Raw genomic sequence first — 22,670 nt, 5'->3', positions numbered from 1 at the left:
TTGTAGAGTGGTCAAATGCAAATGGATTTTCAAAAGAAAACCAAGATTAACATCTCAGGAAGCACCTAGGTACAAGGCTGGGTTAGTTGCAAAAGGATTTACACAAGTAGAAGGGATTGATTACAATGAAATTTTTTCTCTAGGGGTCAAGCATACATCTATCAAAGTGCTACTCTCACTTGTAGTTCAATCCAATCTGGAATTAGAACAACTCGGTGTGAAGACAGCCTTCTTGCATGGGGATTTGGAAGAAAGCATATTAATGGAACAACCTGAAGGATACAACAGTGCTATAGGTAAAGTTTGTCTATTAAAAAACTCATTATATGGTTTAAAACAATCACCACGACACAACGGTGGTATAAGAAATTTGATTCTTTTATGATTGAAATTGGTTTTGTTAGATGCAATTTTGATAGCTTATTTTATTTTAAAAGAATCACTGATCTGACTCAAATTTTTTTACTGTTGTATGTGGATGATATGCTTGTGGCATGCCATGATAAAACTAAGTTGCTTCGGCTGAAGAAGTTACTTAAAACCAAGTTTGAAATGAAAGAGTTGGGACAGGCTCAAAAAATTCTTAGTATTTCTATTATCAGAAATAGAGCTCTTGGAAGCCTAAAGTTAGTCCAGTAGGATTATGTTGAGAAAATCTTGCAAAAGTTCAACATGCAAGATGCAAAGACTGTCCAAACTCCCCTTGGAGCCCATCTGAAGCTTTCACATGAGCAAAGTCCATAGACTGAAAAAGAAAATCTGGGATGGCAAAAATTCCTTATGCAAGTGCACTAGGGAGCTTGATGTACTTGATGGCGTGTTCAAGACCAGACTTGGGTTTTGTTGTAAGTCTTGTAAGCAAGTTTATGAGCAATCCAGGAAAGTCTCAGTGGATGGCTCTGAAGTGGATTATGAAATATTTGAATGGAACTAGATCAATAGGCATTGTTTTTAAGAAAAATCAGAGTGATAATGATTATGTTGAGGGTTTTTCTAATGCAAACTATGCAAGTGATGTGGATAGGAGGAAGTCAACCTCTGGATTTGTCTTCACTTTGTGGGGAAATACTATTAGTTGGAAATTCAAGCTGCAACATATGGTTACTTTGTCTTCAACAGAGTCAGAGTATGTAGCATTAATAGAGGCAACAAAGGAAGCTACCTGGTTGAAAGGTCTTGTAAATGAGTTGGGTATTGAGCAACAAACAGTGAAGATAAATAGAAACAGCCAGAGTGCAATCCATCTATGTAAAAACCAAGTGTTCCACAAAAGAACGAAACACATAGATGTTCGCCTTCATTTCATTAGGGAAATGATTGAAAAAGGGGAAATCGAGATTGAAAAAGTTGATGGTTCACACAACCCTGCTGATATGTTCACTAAACTAGTCCTATTTGAAAAACACAGGCTCTGTATAAGCCTTCTTCAAGTTCAAGAGTGAACATATGAATTCCAAGGCCACATGGGGTGACAAATCAAGAAGCCAAGGCAAAGAATTGTGATGATGTGGCTTCTTGTTTGCCACGATGGAAGTCAACCTTATTGTTTGGAGTCAAACAAGTGGTGCGATGTCATTTTAAGCCCACATGCTTATTTTATTTCAACTATCTTACTTTTCAGTAGCATCTACTTCTTTCCTCTCTGTTTAGTTTCACAGCTCATGACCCAAGAGAAACTTCCAGATTGCTCTTCATCTTACGGTTATGGAGAAATCAAAGACAAGTGGAGGATGATCAAGGAAGATCTCATGTGTATTTAACACCAATTGATGCTGAAGAAAAAGGCAGACCTTATATTGGGAAAACCTAAGGTTTTTGGATTGGATGTGTTCTTTCCTTTCTCTGTAAAGCTTTTTCTTCTGATCTATTCATCTTATTGTACTGCTTGTTTGTCAATGAGAATGCCCTACTGTGAGCCTTGGAAAGTGGAGGTAGGCTGCAGAGCTGAACCACTATAATTGATGTGCCTTGTATCCTCTTTTTTATTGTTCTTTATTTGATCATTGTCTTTTAAATGATTGATTTGTTATCAGTTAATCTAGAGTTAGAAAGTAAACCCTTTAACAAACTTAGTGGATCGCTTCAATCTGGACAAGGTCCCATGGATGTAGGCTAAAAGTGGATTTAGTCAAACCATGTATATAACTGTGTTCTTTATTTTCCGCACTTTTGTTTGATGTGTTCAAATTGGAATTGTTTAATCTATTTGGTAAATATCCGCTGCACTTAAAATGGGTAACCACATTTTCTAACGTGAGTTAAATCTCCAACTCTCTCCCCAACACAGTTTATTTTTTATATGTAAATTCATATTTTATAGTGAATGAAATCATTTACATGTGTGTTTGAAGTGTATTTATACTTCATAATTTTCACATTTTAGAGAGAATACATGTGAATATTTCCCTACCGAAATTAAAGAATAGATATTTAATGTTACTAAGAAAAAAGGGAATTCTTGCCTTAAATTCATCCAGTTGACGTGGTGAGCTTAAAAGTCTTAAGTTAATGATAAGATGAACTCTACATTTCTTCAATGTCCTCACAAAATGATGGTGATATAACACAACACTTTTTTTTTTTTTTTTAAGATTACGAAATCCCATGAATAATGTAGAAAATATAATACCTAAATATGAATATATCAATACTATTCGACAATTGAAGTATTATGCATAAAAAAGTAGGGCTGACACACAACTCAGTCAGCATAAAAAGTCAGAGCTTAGATAGACCTGTAGCCGTGCAGACACAACCACATGAGTAGCATGCTTCTGTCAGCGCAGTGGGTGTGTGCCAGACTAGCCAGGAGTTGGAGAGGTTCCACGTGTCCAATTCCTGCACCAAATCGCACAAATCGCTATAGAAGGTGGGCAATGGGACATAAAGAAGGATTTGCACGGATAATCTCACCAAATCATAGATTTATTAATCATTACCTTAAACCATCACACTATAAATTGAGAGCTCCTCTCTCACTTTAGGGGATTAGCTAATCTCTCTCTAAAATAGCATATACGCTCTCCCACTTGTAATCACTTGTAACATCAGCTCGCTAATCGCGACCTGACCACCATTATTAATACAATAACAGTGGACATAGGATTCGCTTGTTAAGCATCCGAACCACTTTAAAACATTGTTCTCCATTTCTTTCACTCTCATTCACGTGTGTCTTCTGGGCCCACTCAGCATTTCACACGTGCGTTTGGTTGGTGTCAAAATCGTGCATCAACAGGAAGGTAAGCCAATTAAACAAATTACTTGATTTATATACATATCATGTGTTTGACGTGGTTCATACAAGAACAGCACCTTCAACTTTAATCAACAATTGTAAATAATAATACTCTAGACTCCCACTTATTTTGTAAGAGATGTCTCAGCTGTAAAAGTAGATTCCAAAATGTAGTGCTTGTTGATGTAATTTTTTTATGAATTTTTCATCACATAATTGTCTGTACGCCTAAGCTTATTAGCTATTAACGAATTCGAACCAAACCAACTCTACATTTATGAGTTTCATATAAGTCATCGAAATGACAGAAGAAACATCAAATTAATGTTCTTTTCATTTAGGTGAAAGATTAAAATATGGAATAATTCTATTCCGTTTTACAATCTTAGCTATAATTTTCTCAACCGTTTTACAAAGGTTTCATAGTTTGGTTCAGAATAGCTTTTTCAAACGTTCTATAATTTGGTTCAGAATCTGGGGCATAGACAGACGAGTCTCACAAAACTTAAATATAAATTAGCATCGGAGATGTATTAATAGTATTATATTTTTTTTTATAATAATTCTAAAATGTTTTACACAAACAAAAAGAAAAAAAAAAAAAAAAAATTGTATACCAAAATCCATATTGTTGATACATGAAAATAATTGCATTCAACACATGATATGATCTAGCTCAATTACAGGACAAATATCATATTCTACTCCTTGATTGATGGGATCCTTCTATTACTCCTAAAATCATGTAATTAGTTATTTCTTTACATATTATATTCTTTTCTGTATAAATTGAAGTATTATGAACAAGTAAAACATACAAGTGAAATATACAGTTCATCTCAAAGCTTTCTTCTCTCTCTCTCTTGGCATACTTCGGCAACTTAATTGCCTCTCTTGCCTCCTCCTAACACGGTATCAAAACAGGTTTCATAACCAAGCTTCTGCCTTCTGTCCTCTCAAAATGTTCTATCATTGCGTACATCCTCCCAAGCCTCTAGTTTGCTCCACTTGCACAAAAAATAGGCACCTTGATTAGTGCAATACCAGCCCTCCAAACAATATCCAAATGGCTCCCTCAACGAACCAATCAAACCCAACAACCAACCAATCATGCTCACAATTGCAAACTACAAGTGAGCCCACTCAAACCGGCCCACAACCTACTCCTCAATGAGCAACTCATCAATTAGGCTCACAATCCAACCCTCAACCCATAACTCATCAATTAGGCCTACAACCCAATTCCCAACCAATTCCTCACCCAGACCCAAATATTGGGTCAGGCCCAAATACCTATTTCGGGTTTACAAGCCTATGGTCTAAACAACAGCCCCACACATGCCCTTTCCATATCATTCCAACCACTCAATGACGGTTGGAACCAGATGACATTTTATTTTTTTCACCGTCGAATGGACCAGAACTTTTCCTAGTCAAGCAAGCTCTCACGAATCGAAAAACTATGCTATTTGGGTTCACGATTTCTATCAGGCCCTCATCACAAAGGATAAAGACGGTTTTATTGATGGAACTATGCCACTGCCTGACAAGCCACATCTAAAAAAATAGTGGATCAAATGCAATTCATTGGTTCAGTCGTGGATCAACAACTCCCTAACCCAAAATGTTGCCTTTGGACTACCACCAAGAGAGATCGCCGAAGAGATGTGGCCCAACATCAAAGAAATGTATGGCCAACTCAATTTAGCCAAGCTTTTCACACTTCGGCAAAATCTTGCTGAAATCAAGCAACAAAACCCAATCAATGAAATTTTATTTCAATCGATTGTTGGCAATCTAGAATGAACTAGATGTCATTGAAGAACCCTTAAACGGGTCATTTGAAACTTTGCAACAATTCTAGGGAATCAAAGAACGGCGGCGATCTAAAATGAACTAGACGTCATTGAAGAACCCTTAAACAGGTCATCTGAAACTTTGCAACCATTCTAGGGAATCAAAGAATAGGATCGAGTCATTCATTTTTTGATGGGATTAAACAAGAGCTTCCCTCCATTCCAAACTCAAATGCTCAGCAAAACCTCGCTACCAACACTCTGCCATCTCTATCAACTAGTCATTCAAGATGAGCATTAACAGTTGGCATTCCACTTCTTTGCAGCCGTAAGATCTAGTCTTGAGAACCCTTTAGAGAACTTGAAAAGTGAAAGGGTTGATGGGTAGCTAGGGTTATTTGGAAATGAGAAAAGTGGTCTTTTATATAATCCTTTCAATGGCCCAGATCATGTCAATCAATGTAACAGTTAGCAACAGGTCAACCAATTAATCTCATCCAACGGTTTTCAACATGGGCAATTTCAAAATGGATCCAACGGCTATGGATAAGCCAGATCAGGTAAAGGAAAGTTGTACTGTGATTACGGTAAATGGCGTAATCATAACCATGAGAATTACTGGAAATTACATGGTTGTCCTAAGGACAAATCTGGAAATTCCACAACAAATCATGTGACCACAAATCCAAATCTGGGAAATGAATCACAAGTGCTAGGGGTGAGCACGGGTAGCGGGTAGAACCAGAACCGGGGGTAAGAACCGGAACCGGAACCGGAACCTACCCAGAACCTGCACTGTGCGGGTAGGTTCCGGTTCCAATTTTTTTGAACCCCTACTGTGCAGTTTCGGTTCCGGTTCTTGCATGTGGAGCAACCGGAACCGGAACCTGTAAAAAGGGTACCCTGTTTGAAACCTGTAGGGGTACCCGGTTTGGAACCTGTTTTGGAACCTGTTTGGAACCTGTTTTGGAACCTGTTTGGAACCTGTTTTGGAACCTATTTGGAACTTGCTTTGGAACCTGTTTTGGAACCTGTTTTTGGAACCTGTTTAGAACCTATTTTGGAACCTGGACTATAATGAAATATTTGTGAAATGTAAATAATGGGGGAGTTTCTATTATTTTACATATAAAAAAATTTAAAATAGAAAAAAGTTAAATTTTTAAAATAACCTAATTAAATAAATATACAAATACAATTATACTTATTACATATAAATTACACCATATTAAAAGCTTTAATATATTATAATACATTAATAATAAAGTTTTGATCAATTAAGTGAATAATTGGAATTATGATCCAATTAAAAGTGTTTTACATTTTTAATGTTATTAAAAGAATTATTTTTGAATAAAATAGTATATTTGATTGAGTAATAATATATTTAGTTATTTACTTCAATTATCAAGTTCTAAGTATATCTATAATATATTAGTAATTAATTAATTATATATGATAAATTGATAAACATTAATAAATTTAATTACTAGTTAAATATCATACTTAATCAATTATAACATTACATTATAGTTAAATGATTACTTAATTAATTATAATTTTATAACATTACTTAATTGATTTATAGTATAATTAATTATAGCATTACATTAATTGATTACTACTTAATTAATTGACTTCTAAAGTTATAACATAATTAAATAGTTAATTAATTGACTTATAATTAGAAATTAATTAATTTAGCATTACGTATAGATTTATAGTATAATTACTTAATCAATTATAATTTTTATAAACTTAGTACAAACTAATTAAATGATTAAAAATTTAATTAATTAAATATTACATTAAAAATTTATAGTATGATTTAAGTTAATTCACTTAACATTACATTAAGTATGATATATAATTATTATAATATTACATAATTAAATAATTACTTAATTGATTATGTCATTATATTATAAATATTAATAATTACATTTACTACATAAACATTAGCATAATACTTAATTAAATGAAAGAATTTAATTAATTATAACTTACCTTATAAACATTTCATTATAAACATTAATTAAGCATTACATTATAGTTAAATATTACTCAATTAAATTATATATTATTATATTACATTATATTATGATCACTACTTATTATAGCTTATATATTAAATGTACATAATTACATAATTAATTATGAATTTATAACATTACATTATAAACATTAGTAATTTACTATATTATTACATTACTTAATTAAAAGATTAAAAATTTAATTAATTATAACATTACCTTACATATTTATAATATGATTTTAATCAATTATAACATTCTATTATAAACATTAGTATATTAATCAAATGATTTGAAATTTATTAATTATAATATTAAATTTAGATTTTGTATGATTACCTAATTCATTATAATATTACATTATACTATATAAGTATAATCATATAATTATATAAACATTACATAATTAAATGATTACTTAATTGATTATGAGTTATGATTATGTTTTAAACATTAGTAATTACTAATTTACTACATAAACATTAGCACAATACTTAATTAATGATAAGAATTTAATTATTATAAACATTACCTTATAACATTTCATTTAGACATCAATTAAACATTACATTATAGTTAAATAATTACTCAATTAATATATTATTAATTACATTATATATTTGATCATTTACTTAATTATAGCATTACATAGTTAAATATTACATAATTACATAATTAGTTGAATTTATAACATTACATTATAAACATTACTATTACTAATTTACTATATTTTACATTACTTAATTAAACGATAAAAATTTAATTAATTATGACATTACTAATTATTTATATATATATTACTTAATCAATTATAACATTCCATTATAAACATTATATATTAATCAAATGATTTGAAATTTAATTAATTATAATATTAAATTATAGATTTAAGTATGATTACTTAATTCATTATAACATTACATTATACTATTATAGTATGATATAATTAATATAACATTACATAATTAAATGATTACTTAATTGATTGACATTATATTATAAACATTAGTAATTTACTATTACACAATACTTAATCAAATTATTATAATTTTTTAATTGTAACATTTATATATAATTTTATGGTATATTATTAATTATTATAACATTCTATTAAAAAACATATTACAATACTTAATTAAATGATTACAATTTAATTAATTATAATTTACATTAATTAAATATTATATTACTTAATTAATTATAACATTGTAGTATGATGAATAATTGTTTGTTTTTTGGTTTTGATTGACGAATTTTATGTGAATTGTGATGAATTGATTGAATTCAAGTGTTGCTTAGAGATTTATGTTATGAGTTACATTGGACACAAATGAATGAATAATGAAAATTTGTTAGGGGTGTATTTGTAAACTTATAAGGTGTTTTTGTTATTTTTTAAACTAATAGGGGGGTAATTGATTTTTTACAGGGTACCCTGGAAAGGAACCGGAACCTGCATTTTAGGTTCTGGTTCCTTGAATTGAAGAACCTGCACTGTGCAGTTCCGGTTCCGGTTCCTTTTTTTGGGAACCTACACTGTGCTGTTCCGGTTCCCCCGAAAAATACAGGGTACCCGGAACCGCTCACCCCTAACAAGTGCCTATGATCAGTCCCAAATAAGTCAGTCAATTACTCTAGATGCTGAATTAATCCCAAACCAACACTGCTTCCACTACTTATGCAAGTACATCTTTTGTCTTTGATAATTCAGTTTCAAAATATGTTTGGATAATTGCCTTAGGAGCTAGTGATCACATTGTTTTCAACCATAAGTTTTTTTTCCAAACACATGCCACCTAAATTTCCAATCTTTGTCCGTATGCTGAATGGCCATAATACCTTAGCCACACATGTTGGTAACATCCAACTAGGAGAAAAAATTGTCCTTAAAAATGTCCTCCTTGTCCCTACCTTCAATTTCAATCTCATTTCGTGTTAAAACTTTGTACCAATGATAATTGCATACTTTTCCATCCAAGAAATAGCTAATCCTACCCTAGATGAATCAAACCTTCAAATGTGAGAACCAAAACCAAAAGGCTGTCAAAATACATGTAAGATTATCACTACAAGTTGTCTACTCATTCCAATTGCACTTCATTGGAACTTTCCAAGAATAAAGGTACCAAACTATCCTATTCAGTCTTATCTTTCATATCATAAATTTACCCTTGTTTATAGACCTTATGTTTTAGCCATCTCTCTAATATAGAACCGCAGACTTACCAAGAGACAATGAATATTCCTCACTAGCAAGAAGCCATGAGATCTAAGATCAAGGCCTTAGAAAAAAATGGTATTTGGACTATGACTGATTTATTGGTTGATAAGGAAGCAGTGAGGTGTAAGTGGGTGTATAAAATCAAACACAATTCAAATGGAAGTACAGAGAGATATAAGGCAAGGTTAGTTGCTAAGTGTTATACCCAACATTAGGGTATTGATTATCAAGAAACTTCTCACTTGTGGTGAAAATGGTGACAATTAGAACCATTCTTGCCCTTGCAATCAGTCAAGATTGGTATTTTCACCAGTTAGATTTTAATAATGTGTTCCTTCATGGGAATTAGTTAAAGAAGTGTACATGCAGTTACTACAAGGTTTTCATATTTTAGATTAGTCTAAGGTGTTGTAGTTAAATAAATCTTTGGATGGCCTCAAGCAGGCTTCTCAGTAGTGGTTCCAAAAATTTTCAAAAACTCATGGGTCATGGTTTTTCAGCAGCTAAATGTAGATCTATCTTTATTCACAAAGAAAGATAATGATATTTTTACTATCTTATTAGTGTATGTAGATTACATAGTGCTTGCAACTAATGACCCTTCAAAGATAAAGTCCTTTACAGATTTTCTACACTCACATTTTAAGCTCAAGGATCTAGGGCCATTACAATTTTTCCTTGGCTTTGAGGTAGCAAGATCTACAAAAGGGATTGCATTGTGTCAACGAAAGTATGAACTAGAGTTGCTAGAGGAGACCAGATTGTTTGGAGCAAAACCATCTCATATTCCAATGGATCCTAATATAAAACTCTCAAGCTTTCAAGGAGCTTTATTTAAAAACATGAGCAAATATAGGTGTTTTGTTAAACCCTAAATATGGCTAATATTCCTAGAGGGGGGTGAATAGGAATCAATAAAAATATTCGTGGAATAAAACTTATTAATGAAAGTTAAAACAAATGATGAGTTTATCAAAACAATGTTTAATGACTAAACTCAACAACCCAAGTATGAGTGAGTTACTCAAAGAAGAGCAATAATGAACTCAAAGAAGAGCAATAAATGCAATCAACTTGTAGGCAATAAATATGAACAATAAATGCATGAACAAGTGAGATAAATGATGTTCAACCAACAACTATGCAATGAATGATAAAGAGTTGAGAGAGAAAGAAATTTGTCAAGGATTTATAGTGGTTCAGAGCTATATCTACAAGCCTCCTACATCCACTTCTTCAAGGCAAACTTCTTTAAGTTTAACTAGAATCGGGTTGTGCCACTACAATAGTTTTGTCATACCTTGTATTTTTTTGTATGGAATTTTATTAAATTTTATTTTGTGATTTCAGGGGTAAAGTGTTAGAATTTGAAAGTTTTGGGGGACTATAGTAATAGCCAAAGCTAAAACAAGTGGGGTTAAATTAAAAATTTTCAGATATTTTATGTAGAGTGACCATTCAAAGAAAAGAAAAATGGAGAAGAAGAAGAAAAACAGAGGAAAAAGAGAAAGAAGAAGAAGAGAAGGAGAGGAAGAAGAAAAGAAAGAAGGGAGAGAAAGATGAAACTGAGAATAGAGAGAGACAAAAGAGAGAAGAGAGCGGCGGAGGTGGCTGGAAAAGTGGCCGCTGGCGAGCAAAACTCTGGTGATTGGAGAGTGGAGGAAGATCAAGCATATAAGAGGTGAGTAAAGCTTAAAATTTCCCTCTTTGATGAGTTTTAGTTCATTAGATTTGTGTTGGTTATAATTGAGTGTAATGACATGAGATTACACTAAAATGGGAAGATTCATTTAAATAATGTTATGTGGATAGAACACATATGTGTTTCCTAAACAAAATTTGGTTAAAGATGTGATTTTGATATAAGGGTTCACTGTACAAAAATCTGACCATTTGGAATTCAGAAAATTGTTTGTATGTTTTGGTTTTTTTTTTTTTTTTTTTTTTTAAGCTTAATTTTGGATATGTTTTTGTAGACTTCTTGAGGAGTGTTTAGAAATTTATTTCACTAAAAAATTCGAAGAATTGAATTTTATATTTTGAAGTTGCCTTGTGAATTCTAGAATTTTCATTTTCTGCAGAACATGTAATTTTGGAAAATGATTTGATGTATCTATTCTTATCCAAATTAAGTGATTTTAAATTATGGTGAATCCTATATGTGTCTAGTTTAATTATAGAGAGTTTCATGAGATTAAGGGCTGAATGTTATGAATTTTACAAGTTAGTAACCTCAATTCTAGAAATAGTTGACAGATTTGAATGAGTTGAAAGAAAATTGTGTTTTAAATAGTTATTTATTCTAGAATGACTTGAGAAAATTATGGAAACAACTTATGTGTCTCTAGAAGGCCCCATAAAATTATGGTTCAAAATGATGAATATAAGTTTTATGAAAAATCCGAGGGTGACCAATGTTTGGTTATGAGACAGTTTTGTTAAAGAAGTTAGTTTAATCTTTCGGTGTGTGAAGTGTCCAATGATTTTAATATTGAGGTGTTACCTTAGGGGGACTTATGTATGGAGGATTTATTAGATTTTTTATATAGGGAGACAAGCCGGGGCATTGTTAGAGGATTTCAATCATTTTTTTTTTTCAGCTTAAAGGTAGAGCTCCAAAATGTGAGTGGAAGAATCTAAACCCCTGACTTTCATTTTAACAAAGTTATCTCTAAATACTTATTTATACTTGTGTATTGTTTTAAATTGCATAATATGTTTGATTTCTTTATATAAATGAGCTTTATTGCAATGTTATTGTTGGAAACTGTTGATTGACATGAGAAAGATGGAATTTTGATACTTTTGGGAAATAGTTTGAAAAGAAATGAAAATGGGTTGAAATTGTTAGATTTTAAAATATTTGAGAACTTGCATTTATATTTTTAAGTTACATGAGATGTTATGAAATTATTATATGCTTATGAGAAAAATGTTTTGAGAATATGTATGAGATGTTAGTGGTTTTCAAACCACCTACGTAGTACCCATCCCTCTCATGATATCGATTTGATTCTACGCATGAGTATGATTTGATATTGTCATTTTAAGTGGGTCGAAGGCCTAAGCGAGGTAGATATCGCTACACATGATTTTATATTGCCAGTCCAAGTGGGTTAAAGACCCAAGCAAGGCAGATATCGCTACACAGGATTTGATATTACCGGCCCAAGTGGGTCGAAGGCCCCAATGAGGCAGATATCGCTAGACAAGATATGATTGTGTCGGCCCGAGTGATGCTTGGTCTCACTAGGTCAAAGACTTGAGCAATGACCGATTCCGCCTAGCAGGATGGACTTAGTAGTTCAACCTGCGCGATGTTAGATCTTACCAGGTTAGACAGATTTACCCTAGGTACTAGTTGGGTGAGAGTTTTCACATGTAATTGAGAGATGGTTTGGATATATATTTATATATATATCATTTATATGAAATGGAAATTTATAAATGCAAATGTTGTCTATATATGAAATGTTTTTAAAAATGATATTTTTAGAGAAGCATGAGTATATTTTTGTTTACCATAAAAGTTTTCAGAAAGAAGTTTTGCAATGAGAGATTCAGCATTGGTTATGAAAGATGGTTTATATTATAAATTTTATTTATGGAAACAAGATTCTACAAGGATGAATGTTTTATCGTATATTGAAATGTTTTATTGCATACTAACCCATTCCCTAGTCATTGAGCATTTCTAGCTCACCCCTCATTTTCAAATGTTTTCTTTCCCCCCACTAGGTCAAGAAAGAGATCATGCAGAGGAGTGAATCCCACTCAAGGTTAGGCCACATGACTTCATTTTATCATATGTTCCATAGTTGTGTTTCATTTTCCACTGCAAAGTTTATGTTTCTTCATCATATATTTATTTCAATTTTTGGATTGTAAAAGATATGAAAAAAATCTGATACCATACGTTCATTTTGAAAAAAAAAAAAATTCAATTGCATTTGTTTATTTGCAAATGATATTATATTTACTCGTGAGAAACAAAAAAAGAGTGCTTATAAAAGTTTTAGCTAGAAGAAGTTTTTGACGTTTTAATTCATAAACAGGTTTCATAGTCTTCCCACATGGCACGTCTCGGTCACCTGAGTCTCATGGGTGCGCCCAGAGCCTAGGGGATAGGGAGGGTCGAGATGGGTCATGTCAAGTTTTCACAAGGATTTTCGTCTCAGACACTTAGATTTACGAGATTGCACCTAGTTTTACAGGAATTCACCACTAAGGTTTGAATCAAAGTGTTTGTGAATGATTTGCCTCTTCAATGTAGGCTTATACACACAATAAGAACAAGTGAACTCTCAAAGGTTCACAAAATGAGTACAAGTGAGAGTATTTGATTTGGATATTGAGCTTTAAGGATTATATGAGAATGTATTCTGATTTAATATATCTCCTCTCTCTCTCTTTTTCCCTAAAAACGTCAAGCTTTTATAACCCTAAAAGGTTTAGCAATTGCAACATTTAATGCCACATTGATAAAGTCTGCAAAACCTAGAGAAATGGTCATTCCATAATCGCGAACAGTTGTTCCTGACATAACAGTTATTTTTCTCAGATCTAGGTTAATTGGAACAGTCATTCCACTACGTCGTATGATCATGCAAGGACATTGCACGATCATTCCACCACATGGAATGATCACATCTAGATGCTCTTCCAAATCTTCTTAAATTTCCAGATGAGGGAACGATGTCATGCAAAACTTCTTCAAATACAAACAATCATTCCACCACATGGAATGGTCGTTCCAACTTTCAAACTCTGAGTTTTGCCTTTGACCTTTGAGATGAAGTCAAGAGTGTGAAGCGATCTTAATTTGAAATATCTTGACTTTTGAACTTGAGCGCAAGGTCATGTCAGATGTTCGTGCTTGAGCAGTGTGGTCGTGTAAGTGCCACACAACTTAGGTAGAGAGACTAACGACCAAGAGGAACGATGTCGTCCGATAATGCTTGACAATTTTCTCTTATGGCATGGTCATGCCTTGTTTGCTTACAGTCGTACCTAAGCAGAAATTTGATTATGCATGGCATGCCACCTGATAAACCTGTTGTATTTGACTCACACTAGGCTTGATATAGCCTATAATGTTCATGTTATCAGCCAATTTTTAAGCTAGCCAAGAGTTCCTCATTATGATGCTACCTTGAAAATTCTGAGATATATTAAGGTTTATCCTACACAAGGTTTATTTTCCCCCAGAGGTTCATCTACTAATCTAAGTGGTTTTTGTGACTCTAACTAGGTTAGTTGTCTAGACACGAGGAGAATAGAAAATATGGATTGTAATGGGTGCTAGAGTTTCTTTTCTGTTAGTTTGTTTTCTTTCCTTGCTTGTACAGTTGTACAATAACAAATTACACTTTCAAGCATGTATATATATACATGTACATGATACATAAAAACAGATGATGAAAATCATTTTTCTTCACATTTCCTGCCATTATTTTGTTAATTGTAAAAAATCTATATCCTATGTCAATGTTCCCTGATCATCTCTGTTTTCTTACTATCATTGATTGAATTTTTCATCTCTTTATAAAGAGTAATGAGCAAAGGTTCACCAGATGACAATAGAGCAAAAAGAAATATAAAGAATAGAAAAAAATTCATAGAACACTACTCATCCTATCTGTCAAAAGGCTACATATTTTTTATAATTGATACAACTAATTATTGGGGGACAATTCTCCTGGGCTTTTAGCTTTTTATAGCTAGAAGTTATAACAAATTTTGTTATGGTAGCAGAACTTTTTCTCACACCTAGGGATACAGGGATGGGTGGCTCCCTCGAGCTATAGTCCGGAAGAGATTTTGAGAAATTATATATTTATATAAAACCATGGACCATGTTTGTCTATCCTAAAAGTTCAAACTGAATTGAAAAACAAAAGGTTTTTACGAGGGAAGTAAACGACATGTTCCCACCCAAGGTTTGGTGAAATGGCAAGTTTTCACCCTTGGTTTCATAAATTCCAAATTCCCACTCTTAAATTAACAGAAAATCATTTAATGTAATTATCAAAGGGTAAAGTGGTCATTTGCACTACATTAAAGCTAAAATGAAAATAAAAATTTCAAAATAACTATCCGGATCTTAAATTTTTATCACAAGCACCCTCTCTCTAAAACTACTTCTTCTTTTCTGTTGCTTCTCTCTCCTTCCTTTAGCCACAACCTCCAATTTCTCTCCCTAACCAACAACCATGCACACTCCTCTCTCCCTCCCTAACTCATTGTCGTCGCTGCTGGTCATTTTTTGGCATTTACTGTAGCCCTCACCCCTCAACTAGCCCTCTGATTCAACTGCGTTGACACAGTTTTCACTGAGTTCTAGCCACTACCATCTTCACTCAAGTAATTCCGCTTGTTTAATTGCACTCCTATGCATAGTCACGCCATATGAACTTACGCATGAGTCTAGAGCGTGACGCACCATGCCCTTTCTCCAAATATACGCTCCCAGCTTTGTGTTCACTCGCAACCCTAGCGAGATCTACACCACCACTACCTTGCACCTGTGCCTTTGTTGCACATGATGCATTCATGCAATTGAGTGATTGAGTGGTTGTTGTGTTGTGGATTTGATTGTTTGTGATGAAGTTTACTTAGATTGAAAGAAAATTTAGAGGGTTTGGGTGGGTTTGGATTGAAGAGGGTGTTGGTGAATGAATTTGAGATGTATAAGATGTTCTTGAAATTTTATTAATTTGGCTGGATGGTGATAGTGGTTGGGTAACAATGGCAATGTTGGTTGGGTGGCAGCAATGGCTCGGTGGTGGTGGTAGTGGCAATGGTTGGGTGGTTAGAGATGGGGCTAATGTCAAGATTGAAGAAGAGAGTGTTATTGAAATAAATTTGAAAGTAAGATGGTTATTTTTCTTATTCTATTAATTTAGGGGTTAAAAAGTAATTTATTAATGTTTTGTCAAGGGCAATATGGTAATAGTATCTTCTGCACCTATGTCAAAATCTAAAAATAGCTAACAGTAATGGTTTATGGGTGGGAATTTGGAATTTATGAAACCAAGGGTGGAAACCCCCAAAGGTTGAATTAGCGGTCAAGGAGGTTTGCACTCTTCCTTGAGTTCCTAGGTTCAAATCTTGGGGTCGCTTACCACAATAACATTGTGGCTTACTTAGCCCTTTGGGCTTGTAGGGTGTTCAGTGGACCCTGGGGATTAGTTGAGGTGCTCGTAAGCTGGCTTGAACACCAAGGACGGGGGTGGGGGGGGGGGGGGGGGGGGGGTGAGGAATGGGATATGACAGGTTGTGGATATGTTTATCCCATGTTCAGTCTTACATAAGATTGAGATTGAAGACAGGCCATGACCCCATTTTCAAAGTCTACAATCTATAATATTTAAGCTTCTGAGACACCTGGTTATTTCTCATTGCCCCAATTTGGCCACTGATTTGTATATCAATTCTTAATCATTACTGTTCAGATTTAACATTACAACCACTTATTATTTGATTTTGATTAGATGTTGTGTTTATTTATTTATAGGATTATGAAAATGAGGATGACAACATTTATGAACCATTGAATTGACGTATAAATTTTGACCTCACACTTTCTTGCTTCTCATGAATTTCATGTTTTTATTAACACAATTACCACTCTTAAATTCTTTCTACATTTCAAAGGGCCCAATTTTATGATTCTATTCCTTTATACAGACTTTGCTTATTCTATCATATGTTTTATCCTTTCTTATTGTATATCTCATTATCAATCATACTATTTTTCTTATTATTTTTGTTTTAGTGTAGAGAGAGCATTTTTGACAGTGAATTTTGTGAAGAATCGTTTGCAAAATAGAATGAGTGATCAATAGTTGAATGATAACTTAATTGTGTATATAGAGATTGATGTATTTGATAGTCTGATAATGAAGTCATTATACAATAGTTTCAAAAGATGAAATTTCGCCGAGGACAATTATAAATATATTAGTTAATGAGAATTTTATAAGTACAAAACTTGTACTTATTTTAATTTAAAATTGTATTGTTCTTCCAACTTTGACCCCCCTACATATGATTTCTAGCTATGTCCTTGCCGAACATCCTGCCTTATAAAAAATAAAAAATAAAAAAATAAATTAAAAACTTGCCATTTCGGGAAACTTTAGGTGGGAACATTTCGATTACTCTTACAAGGGAAAGAAATAATATGGTGGCAATTGAGCCCGCAATATATACCCAATTTCATTGCATATGACATGGTTGACATAACAATAGTCAAGAACAAAGATAAGGAGTTAATGTCCATTTGTGCTAAACCTGGATGATGTCTTTTTATTGATTATTGTTAGGTATTCGGTTGATACACTTTGGCGTTTAAGTACTCATTTTAGGGTGTAGTAGAATATTACCAAGTTGATTAAGCAATTCCAATTTGAACACATCAAACATAAGTGTGGAAAGTAAAGAACACAGCTTATACATGGTTCGGCTAAATCCACTTTTAGCCTGCATCCATGGGACCTTGTCCAGATCGAAGCAATCCATTAAGTCAAAAACACATTACAAGATATAGTTCAAAGTTGATCTAAGTTACAATAAAAAGAACACCCTGTTTATCTTTACACTTAACACCACACTCTGAATCCTTAACGTGTAGCAACTTCTTCGGATCTACTTCACACTGGGAACACACGCGTGAACAGCTTGTAAACCACCAATCTTCAAGTGCTGAAGCAATGCACCAGCACCAGCATCAGCAAAGGAACCATATTCCAAGAGCCATCAAGTCAATGTTTGATATGGTGAGGTTTTGGCACTAATGGAGAAAGAACCTTGAACCTTTAAGAGAAATAATACTCTAAGAAATTCAGAGTACAGAATGAAACAAATGTCCAAAAAGGTTAGATTCATTTACGCAAGAAGAAGAAATATATAATGAAGAGTTTCTTACTCAACAATGAAGTGCCACATCAGCCAACAAGGGGCTGACCCATTATTTGTCCAAATAAGGAAAGTATTCCTTCTTTTAGCTTGGACCACAAAGCAAATCAGGAAAGGTTACTTTATTCCCTAGACCACCTAAGCATTTTGTGACATATGTAAAGAGGTCATAAAAAGTAAGGGACAAAGATAAACAATATCTTTTCAACTTTATCAGACATGCAACTCGTGTTAAGTTGAAAAAAATCTAAAGCGAGAGTGTAAACACAGACCGTTGTGCACACACATGCGAAACAAAACAAGCCAAGACACAAGTCTGGTAAACAGTGTTCACTGAGAACTGGTGTGCACACACACCACAGATGAAACAAGCCAAATAAAAGAATTGGTAACCAGTGTGCACACATAACTATTGTGCACACACACAACTCATAAGTTTAACAAAAATGAATATTCCACATTCTCCCCCTTTGTCAAACTTATGAACAAGGAACATAATTAAAGAGATCAAGTGCAAACCTGTTTAAATCAACCATTTAAGACCTGCAGATTTGCATAAACAAACATGAAAACAAACTAACCAAAGTAACACATATGAAAACACATGGTTAGTACAAAAAATCAAATAACCAAAATAAAAGAGCTAAGAAGTTCAACAAAAGAAAAAAAAAATAATAAATAAATTAATAAATATCAACCAAAGCAACAAACTCACCCAAAGAGATAATCACAAAGAAAAAAGTTTTTTCCAAAGGCTAAAACATGCCATGAACCCCCCTATGCTTCTTACTCCCCCTTTTTGTTCATAAATCTTGAAGATTTTCGAGAGGATTGAGAAGAACGGCAAGCTTTTCTCTTAGTTTTACGTTTTGGAGGAGCTGTGAGAGTGACATGTGAGTCCTCCACTTGAATTTCTGGGGTTGCAGCAGAAGAGGTGTCAACAGCTTCATCTTGACTTGAAGGAGCATCATCAATGCGCACATGGGCATCTGTTGGAGCAATTTCATCTTTATCAGCAGGTTCTTAATCATCTTCATCTTCAGTTGTTTCTTCTTCTTCAACTTGAACTTTAGGAGTAACATCATCAGAAGGCATGACAAGAGTAAGAGGTGGCACATTCTGATCAGTTGATTCTGTCTGAGCAGACTTTTTTTTCTTCTTTTGCTTTTTCTTTAGATCAGCCTCTATTTTGTCCATCCGAGAGTAGAGAGAAATGTGAATTTCCTTCACATATTGAAGGACAGAGTCTATTGATGTATCCAAGTTTTGCATGGTAATAAAAAGCTTGGACTGCCAAGTGTTAGTCCTAGTTTGATCAATTGAGGAAGATGATGGCAAGTTCCCTATAGGTTGTCTAAAAGACTTCTTGGTGACAGTCTTTATCTTCAAAACAGGTTCCACTTCATAGGATTTTGGCTTATAAGTGGAAATGATGTTGTAAAGTAAGGAAGGAAAGCACAAAATCTGTAGAGAGTGAGTTGATTGTGCTGCAACTATAATGCTAGTGAAAATCAATTCAGCCAAATCTATATTTTTCCTTTGAGCAATTCCATAGAAGAGTTGTGCTCGTTCATGTCTGATAGTTGAATTGTGCATTGAAGGAGACCAATTTGTCAATGAGATCTTGAATAATAATATATAAAATGGTGTGAGCACACCAGGCTGAAGAACACCTGTTCTCGGCCAAACAACAATATAACCTTTAGTGATGACTTTGACCATTTTGTCTAAGTCTAGACTTGTCAAATCAAAATTATTATTGCTCTTCTTCAAACGAAGAGCATCCCTGACAACACCCTTCGTAAATAGAAACCAATGCCCTCTAACATAGACTCGATCATTGTGCTTGTTCGAGTTTGGTTTAGCACTATCCAAACCAAAATTGGCATAAAACTCTTGAACAAGAGTTTGGACAGGGGCACTCAACCCAGTGACAGTTCCTAACCAATTTTTATCTTTCATCGAGGCATGGAATTCATGAAATCTTATAATTTAACATTAGCTTCGCACACAATTGTCTGCTTGACAATGTGGTTCCTAAACTTATTTTCAACAGCAGGTAAAGCAAAAGGTGAGATTTTACGAAATGAAGGCTCCTCCATAATGGCTTTACCCTTCTTTTTCGCTAGTTCTATGGGAGTTAGAGTCTTTAAAGGTGTGCCCTTTGATGAACCTTCTTTGCATGATTTCAAAGCAGCAATCGGTGTGTTCTTTGAGCTGTTGTCTGACGTCAAAGAGGATTTCTCAGGTGTCTTCTCAAGTGAGGCTTCCTGTGAGTGTTCTAAGTTCTGGTGGTCACTGGAAATAGGGGATGAACCAGATGAGTGATTTGAGTCATTTTCTTGACTTTCTTCTCCAAAGTCCGAATCGTTCGTTGGAGCAACAAGGGTTTTTGACTACTTTTTAAGACTCAAACTGGCCTTCTTCAACTCTTGGAATTCCTTCTTGAGGGCTTCTCCCATGGCTTTCCTTTTCTCGTTCTCAATAGCTTTCTTTCTAGAATCCATGATAAAAAAAAAAAAAAAAAACACGAGAATGATCAGAAAAAATTTGAGAAAAAAAAAATATAAAGACAAAAGAACACAGGCGGCGCAAATAGGGTTTTAGAAACGGAAGACTGACGCAAGGAAAAAATAAGGCAACACATTTATGGTAGGCGGCAGTTTTGAGATACTGAAAAGGAGTTTTACTAGAAATAGAACTCTATCCTAAATGACTATACATATGCAATTGTTTGAGCACACAGCATCCCAAAAGAACGTAAAAATTTTCAAAAGACTAGACTTTATTGAGCAAAGTTTAAGGAACATAAAAAAAATTATGAAATGCTTCATATGAATTTTTGAGGATCAAGACAGCTAATCTGTGTGATTCATACTAATAAATCAAAATTTTCAATCTTAAGAGGCCGCACACACAAAAAACAAAAAAAAACAAAAAAAAAAAAAAAAGGTTATACAGAAGTTGTTAACATAAGACAATCAAAACAACACTTCCTCAATCACACACAAATGAGATAAATTTCTAAGAGCTTGTCTTAGTGTGTGATAGTGTCCTTAAGGGGGTAAAATGACACATTGGTCAATTTTAAATTTTTGCAAAAGAAGCTCCCTCTTTCCCTTATGCCCAACAGTTTTATGCATTTTTCTTTATTAGCATAATAAACAACGATTTTTCTTTTCATTTTGATCAATGGGCAAATAACTCTCATAAACGTAACCAAAATGTAGCTTTCACACTTGCAAGAAGGTCATCCTATTAATGGTAGATTTTCCAAAATATAGGGGTCTCTACAAGTCAAAAAATTACTCAAAACAACTTTCACACTTCATGCAAGGTAGCTCTTTCATAATGGTGACAAGAATAGATAATCAACTCATAATGCAATAAGGTCATTAGAGAGAGTCTCTATGGACACAACATACCAAAGTTAGCACACAAATAAGAGAAAATAAATGACAATTAGAATGTTAGCACAGATCAAGGAGTCTTGATAAACAAAAATAAAAGTAGCATGTTCAGGCTTTATTCATCAACTGAAATGAAAAACTACTCAAGTTGAAGTAGTCCAATGGACTTCCTCAAGAAAACAAAAGTATCATAGTCAAGTGCTTTTGTAAATAAATAAGCCAATTAGGATTTTTGTGTTCATAAGAGCAAGTGCAATGATGTTCTCCTCTACTAACTCTCTAATGAAGTGATGTCTTATGTCAATGTGCTTGGTCCTAGAATGTTGGACTAGATTCTTAGAGATGTTAATAGCACTCGTGTTATCACTAAATATTGTCACACAATCTTGATTAACACTATAATCATTCAACATTTGCTTTAACCATAAAATTTGAGTGCAACAACTCCCTGGGGCAATGTACTCAGCCTCAGCAATGGATAGGGAGATTGCATTTTGCTTCTTGTTGTACCATGTGATAAGATTGTTTTCAAGATAGAAACATCAACCTGAAGTACTCTTTCGATCATCCAAACTTTCTACCCAATCCGCATCACTATATCCAACCAAACAATTGTTAGATTCAAATGAGTACCAAAGGCCAAAATCACACGTACCTGAAACATATTTCATGATTCTTTTTACTACATTCAAGTGCAACCCAGATGGATTGCTTTGAAACCTAGCACAAGTACCAACATTAAAGCAAATATCAGGTCGACCTGCAGTTAAGTAAAGAAGACTTCCAATCATGCTTTAGTACATCTTACAGTCTACCTTTTTACCATGTTCATCTTTGCATAGCTTAGGGGTAGCACTCATAGGGGTTCTAGCATGCTTTGTATTCTCAAGACAAAATCTTTTCAACATGTTTCTAGCATACTTTGATTGGGAAACAAACATGCCATTATTCATTTGTTTAATTTGAAGTCCAAGAAACATATTCAACTCCCCAACCATACTCATCTCGAACTCATTTTTCATCAAACTAATGAATTCAAGTGCATGTGAGTGA

At 33.6% G+C, this 22,670-nt stretch overlaps 1 protein-coding gene across 1 annotated transcript; it reads left to right on the top strand.

Annotated features, from left to right (window-relative positions):
- Positions 1–764: 764 nt before the first annotated feature.
- Positions 765–1,442, top strand: LOC116129385 (secreted RxLR effector protein 161-like). Its single transcript, XM_031415132.1, has one exon. It carries the CDS (start codon positions 765–767, stop codon positions 1,440–1,442), a length of 678 nt encoding a protein of 225 aa, XP_031270992.1.
- Positions 1,443–22,670: the final 21,228 nt, after the last annotated feature.

The sequence above is a fragment of the Pistacia vera genome, unplaced genomic scaffold, assembly GCF_008641045.1.
Source record: "Pistacia vera cultivar Batoury unplaced genomic scaffold, PisVer_v2 Contig211, whole genome shotgun sequence".
NCBI lineage: Eukaryota > Viridiplantae > Streptophyta > Magnoliopsida > Sapindales > Anacardiaceae > Pistacia > Pistacia vera.
The sequence above is the reverse complement of the archived record's forward strand: the minus strand, read 5'-3'. Positions and strand labels throughout refer to the sequence as shown.

Bases quoted from the DNA above. Each gene is read 5' to 3' on its own strand.
- LOC116129385 (XM_031415132.1), top strand. From the start codon at position 765: ATGGCAAAAATTCCTTATGCAAGTGCACTAGGGAGCTTGATGTACTTG.